The 7,003-nt window shown below is 36.1% G+C and overlaps 1 protein-coding gene across 1 annotated transcript in view; it reads left to right on the top strand.

The window, feature by feature from the left end:
• The first annotated feature begins 1,150 nt into the window (after positions 1-1,150).
• The window catches only part of LOC108753389 (T-box transcription factor TBX20-like), a 71,170-nt gene continuing 65,317 nt past the window's right edge, over positions 1,151-7,003 (top strand). The window contains exon 1 of the mRNA XM_018494924.1: positions 1,151-1,764. Within this exon, the coding sequence (XP_018350426.1) occupies positions 1,587-1,764 (178 nt within the window). The 5' untranslated portion in view covers positions 1,151-1,586. The remainder of the gene's footprint in view (positions 1,765-7,003) is intronic.

The following is a 7,003-nucleotide window of genomic DNA, read 5'->3' on the forward strand; positions in this document are numbered from 1 at the left end:
TCCCAAGCAAAATAAGTTATGTTATATTAATATAATATTGAAGTGAATCATTATAACTAATCAAAAAATGACTTTTAATTATCATTTTGGAATCATTTCGATATTATTTTGACACCGTGATGACTTTCTACCCAACCACATTATCCGAGAATAAATTAAAAACGTATCCGAGGATATTTCTAAAAACGTTCTCTTTAAAACGTCCTTCAAAGATTTGTGTTGTATATACGTGTGTTCTATTATATTTGAGATTTTAATAAAAATACTTAAAACTTGATAAAAAGCGAGAAAGGAATTTTCGATGCAGCTCAGTGTAACGACAAAGAATAGGCCCAATTATCATGCTCGATAGGATAGTTGAAACACTCGTTTAACTTACACAACAACGATCTAAAGTTACAACGAATCATCAAGTCAAGTCTCCCCATCTTTGTTTTACTCCGACAGGGTAAATCGTCTAATTAGACAGCATCTATTAACTGTGCGCCAGTGGTTTAGGTGTTTGCGTTAATCAACAGACAGGAAATCATTCTTACACTCCTGTAATTCTTGCCCCTCGCAGCCTCGTTCTACGCCACTGCGAGTGCGGCGGAGGTACATACGTAGATACATATACGAAGGCCGGCCATCCGACGCGAGAGGTCGATCGATCTCTCTTTCGTCGTTGCGCGGCCACCGTGTCGCTGCCACGCCACTCCGAGATACCCACGTCGTCGTCGTCGTCGCCGCTGGGTGGGGAAAGTCGGTGTCAGGTTTGACGGTGGTGGTGGTGGTGGTGGTGGTTGTGTTGCTGGTTTACAGGGTGTGGCGAGCGAGGAGAAGCGCCTCTCCCTCACGCGCCGCCTTCATCGAATCACGTGATCCTGCAGTTAGGTTGACGGTTCGACGAAGGCAAAGAGAAAGAGAAGGCCTAAATGGTAAAGCGTTCCTGCCAACCGCCAAGCCCCGCCCATCCGAGCCGGTCGATACTGCGCGCGCAGTAGCTCTTCTCCTGTTGTCACGCTGCGCGAAATCGCCGTGCTTCCACGGTGCCAGTGGTGGGGCAGTCGGTGCGCGTGGGAGGAGGAACGGTTAGCCAGTGGAGTCCGGGAAGTCGACCAGCGCAGACGCGTTGTTACGTTGTTACGTTCCTCGTAAAATCCAGGCGGCAGGAATCGACAGCGACGATCAATCCGTCGTGACGACGTAGCGTTTCGTAATCCAAGGTGGACAGTGATTCGCGACCTACCGGAACGTCCTCCGTAACAACTGGATACCGCTCTCTCGCGTTTGTTTCAAGGGGAGAGGTGGAGGCGCCTCTCTCTCGTTGCCACGAGCCATCATGTCGATACGAAGGAACGCCTGGTGACACAAAGAGGACAAAGAGAAGAAGAAAGGACAACGAGAGAGTTTAATATGCCTTATTGCATGTGAGGGTGGTGGTTCTCTCGACTTTCCTTAAAGAAGAGAGGACCTCGCGACGGCGAGATAAACCGTCGAGAAGACATTAGGGACAGGGAGAAAGGACGGATCGATCGAAGCAAGAAGATTGGAGTAACGAGAGACTGAACGCGTACGAGTAAGTGTCGTTGCGCGCGCGAGGAGGGATGCATACGAAGGGGGAGAGGGGAAAAGCGACGGACTTCAGCATCGCGGCCATCATGGCGCCCAGGGGTCCGTCCTTCGGGCATTACCACCTGCAGGGCATCGGCAACGCTGCTACCACCGCTAATACCAGCCTAGAATGCCCAGCCGGATTTGTTGCTGAGTCGACGTTGGATCATTGTAAGTGAACCTCTTTTTTTATAGAATATGATGATATATAGAAATCACCAACTTCTTAAAAAATATTCATCCTTGATTTAAATACTTCCATAATCTTTATATATTAGGCGAGACTGTAATACCTGTATAGGGACTGTGATACCTTTCTACATTTTATCAGAGATATCTTGAAAATGTCCTTAGGACATTCAAAGAACACAGGGCTATCATTTAAACATCTTTAAGACATTCTTTAGAGGTCTATAATGTATGGATTGGGAACACTAACTATTTTTTTAACAATAACAAGATTTTTTAATGTTGGCTGCTAAGTTATATACTTTTTAACTGAAGTAACTGAGCACAGTCAGCATTAAGAATAATTATTACTACAACATAATTAGCGTATCCCAAAGTACATACAATATATCTTATATAATATATATAAGTATCATAGACTTTTTTACATATCATTTATGAAAATAATCATGGAGTCCATAAAATCGAGTACATGTTAATCTATCTTCAATCGAATTCACAAAGCAATATAATCTTTTATGAAAAGATTTATCATTTTTGCTTTAATGGCAAATAAAAAGAACTTTTGAAAAGCAGAAGTGACATTCACATTTCAGAGTAGCTTGATCAATTATTACTTATCAATACTTGGATAACGTTAATCCTACAAAAATCAGTTTGTTGTTGATAGGATGAAGGCTAACATAATTTCAGCTAAATGATAAGATAAGAACATTGACAAACAAGAAATCTTTAATCATTTGTAGATATTGAACCGCTTCAATAGAGACAATACTCGTTTGTTATCAATCAAAATTTTGTGAATTTTCATAAACGAGTTCTTCGAAAATGGAGTCGTTGGTTCCGTTGTTGCCGATTACTTTCTTTGATTTGAAATATTTATACATTTGACATTTCCAAACTGTGAGGTGCGACAATGGAAAGCGTGAGAAATAAACTATCGCAAACGGAACGCGGACGCGAAGAAGAAGCGAAGCTGATGGAAATGTCAGACGTTGAAGTGATAAACGCGAACGCGGCTCGTTCCGTGCGTCGCTGCCGGCAGCGATGGTCGTAAACGGTGGAACGCACTTTGCAACATCGTCGTAAAACAATTTAATCGTATCCTCACGATGTCGTAAGATACTGTAATGTAGTCTGTCACGAAGACAGATCCTAATTCTGTATAGTCGAGAACGAAAATGTGCTCAAGAAAATTCGTTCGTCTTGATTTTCATTGGATTGCTGTCTTCTTCATATCGAGTCAGCATTTTCGTTCACGATTGATCGTAAAGTTTTAATAGCAGTTTTAAAACTGATTAACAATCTTTTGAGAAATTCTACACGAACAAGTTAAAGATAGCAGAGAAGAATAGCATAAAAATTCTTCATATTTTGTTAAAATAAAATTTGTTGTGTGCTTTATTTTTATAATATTGAGAAGAAATTCAAGAAATACATGCAATTAGTTTAGAAAACGAGTTAAATATCAAATTGTTAAAAAAGTATTGCTATTTGTATGAAGCCTGGATAATCTTTTTTCAAATCTTCTTCTTGATTCTTTTTTTATCTCTCTTTTTTGCCTTATTTATCTTATATTTTATCTATTCCGTTAAAAATTATTATTATTCTCAGTAATTTAAAGAATTCTAATAATTGTATGCCTATTTGAAGAACGACACGTACTTTAACACGTACTTTATGTCACCACAGAAAATTTGATTTAATGAATCAAATCATCTCGCATGGTTGTTAGCGCTGCAATAAAAGTCTTTTCGAGTTGCAAGAGGTTAAGTTACGGGTTCATCTTGGGGATAACTGAGTTTACGATTTAACGAGCTTATTTAGAGCTTGTTGGTGTTAGAGTATTTGTATGGCGCCTTCCGTTCTGTCCGCCACGTTACGACACGCTTTTCTATCCGACGGCTTGCGATTCGTCGGAGGTGAACAGGCTATTACATATTCGCATCTGTTAACTTCAACATTTAAACTATTAGCCAACTATTAGCAAAACATGCGCACATATTCAAGTCCATAATTATAATTATCTTTAATAATGCATCTACAAACATTTTCACAAACACAACTGGTATATAATTAGATATTATTTATTAAAATTTTTATCAGTAAATTAAATTAAATATCTCTCTCTGGAATATATTAATTTTAGATTTTTATAATCCTGAACTTTTTTTTCTTTATTTCCTCGTTTTGGGATTTTTTAAATTCTTTAATCATAATATCAAATAATTATTTTTCGAAAGATATTTGAATTAAAGAAAAAAAGTTTATTAAAACTGCGAAAAATAAGATAAGCAACTAGTTTCTGTTTTCTGCTAGTTCAGTTTAGGAGTGTTGATCGCTCCATTCCGTTAATTAGGAATACGCGATTCGCCGAACATACGATAATGGAAGAAAAAAGCGTCGTTTGGCAAGCTGTGCGATAATTTGCCGAAATAGCATCAGTTGCGTTCATGCAACAGGAACGTCGGGCCACGGCCGCTACCGACGAAATCGCTGCCAACAAATCGTGCGTAAATTTTACCTGTTCGCACCAGAATTAACGAGCGTCCTCTAGACACGTTAAGCAGATGGTGATCTAGCGAAATCGGATTCTCGAGTCCCCTTTAAGCAGATTTATGGTGCTTTTCGGCGACGAAAGAAACTCGATGTAAATTGGGCACAGGGATTCTTCGTAGCTAGGAAATGTGTTATGCAAACAGCGCTTTGTCATTTCTTAGATTAAAATTATCTTGTTACAAATTTAGTGGAAAATTTTATCTGCGTGTAATTTTGTTTAAGAATTAATAAAATTAGATTTTTCTCAGTATATAATGCTTTTTAGATTTTTTAAATATAATATTTTTCGTGCAAAGATCGTATGATTGAAGTACAGAGTATTAATAAGATTGTGACATTGTTAAAATATGTACAACAATAAAATATAATAAAAGTATGGACAAATAAAAATATATAATAAAAAAAAAACAAAAAAAAAGCAATAAGAGTCAAGATATGCAAATATCGATGGGCAAATTATATGAAAATATATAATAATAATGTTTAATTATTTGGTATCGCAATCGCTTTGTTGCATTGCTTAAAAATATACGAAAATAAAGTTCATAAAAATCGTAATCTCTGTAAAAATCGTAATGTCTGTTCTTATTTTTTAAGATAACTTGATAGTTATTCGCAGATATAATGCCACAATAGTAAATTGAATATAAATTTCCATTACTTTCACACGATTAGAAATACATAAAAAATTTGTAGATTTGAACTCTGGTATTGGAAATCGGAGTTTGTACACACAATTTAAAGTTTACATTTTATAAGCTACCTTCAAACGCTTGCCTTTATTTTATTACTTGATAAATTCTCATTCTCTCACACATTCTTCCTGTCTATGTTAATTCGCTACTTGCACCAATTGAACCAAAAGAATTCGCGTTATTCTACGATTGATATGATTTATCGACGATTCTATGACCGATATGTGGTTCTCAATGCTCTACTTTCACCTATCTTATTCACAGTTGATATCTAACTTGATACTTATCTTGATAAGACACAGAAATGATCTTGTTGAAGTATCTAAAAATTTAATTAGATATAAATCTGAAAATAATTTTGCGCTATAGAAATAATTATGTAGGATGCTCAAATTAATTACTAAAATATTAAAACTTTTTGCAACATGTCAGTAATACTTAAGCATTCTTTATACTTATTTTAATAATCTAAATAAAATCTTTTTCAGATCTATATCTAGTTGGATTTTTAAATATTTCAAAACAAAAATTCTTTATGTATTTATTGATTCTAGACATCAGCAAACATATAATATATTGTATACATGTAGTATAAATGCTTAGACCTGACAAAGCGAAAAGCGGTCTTATTATGTTTTCTGTTTACATCTTAGGACAAATAAATCGGGTAACGAACAGTTTAGCGAGTAGCAAACTGTCAATGGTAGTCGGAATCGTAGCGTTGACGAGAGTATTCGGTTTAAGTACGATATAGTAGTGCGGACAAGTAATTTTATGAAATTGCATTGAGAAGAATTGGGCTTTCTGAGAGTACTTTCAGAGAGTGATAAACGGAATTATTTAAAAAGATTTGATCGTGATTCATGTTTATTGTAAATATACAATGTGATTAGAATAAAGTTTACATGTTGTCAAATTTGATAAAGCTGATCCTAACAAAGCTTTACTATATTTCTTATAAACGTGAGTATTTAAAAATCATAGAAGTTCTAAATTCTTAGACGAAGTGTGTTGAAAGTCTATTTTCTTACAAAACGCCCATAGAAATGTGCCACACAAAGGAAGATAAGAGAGTTCGTTAGAGAGCTAAATGAAACTTTAAGTGTACGTTATTTTCAGTTCTAGAACTGATCATCAAGAATGTTGAGAAAAAGCCAAATATCCATATTATGAAAAAGCTAGTCTAAAAGTTTATACATTTAAAAACTGCGTACCATTCTAGCTGATAAAAAATATCAAAAATTCCGAAGTATCAACTAAACATAATCTCTTTAAAAAAATTCATATGTCGGGAGAGCGAGAATTTTTTCCCGGCGATGAAAAACATTAAAGGTGTGTTTAATTATAAAAAAATCCTAAGCTACTTATTGCGAGACAATCGTTGTGAAAAACAATTGATCGCCGATGTGTATAACGATCGCGAGTTAAGTGAGTACAAATTATTAGAAGACACGTGTACATAAAAATCAAGTAATGCGACCAGACGTAGTTGTCATTCGCCATTGCGGGGCACGCCGTTACCGCGTGCACTCCATCGCGTACCAGCATTGTGAAATTATTGTCGCGTGTGTATTCCCTCATGTTTGCGCTCGATGTGTATAGCGATCGATGCGGCGTGGTGTAATTATGAAATTACGAGATAAGAAACGTGTTAACGTATTCAAATGGAGATCGCACGAGATGGTGCGCGTTATCACTTCATTTTCTTTTCAGCGTTTCTGAAAAATGTTTACAATTTACCTTGTTTTTTTCCATTTCTAGCAGTTACGCGAGTACAAATTATTAGAAAATTACGCTAGCCTCGCGTACTATTTAAAAATACATTTTACAATATGATAAGAAAAAAAAAAATTCACAAACCCGAGCAACAAGAATTAGTCGATGTGCGCGATGGATTTAGGATTAAAAAATACAATACGTTTTTTTTTGTAGCTGTTCGTAACAGCACTTTTTTCGATTGATAATCT

This window comes from Trachymyrmex septentrionalis, unplaced genomic scaffold, assembly GCF_001594115.1.
Source record: "Trachymyrmex septentrionalis isolate Tsep2-gDNA-1 unplaced genomic scaffold, Tsep1.0 scaffold69, whole genome shotgun sequence".
Taxonomy (NCBI): Eukaryota; Metazoa; Arthropoda; class Insecta; order Hymenoptera; family Formicidae; genus Trachymyrmex; species Trachymyrmex septentrionalis.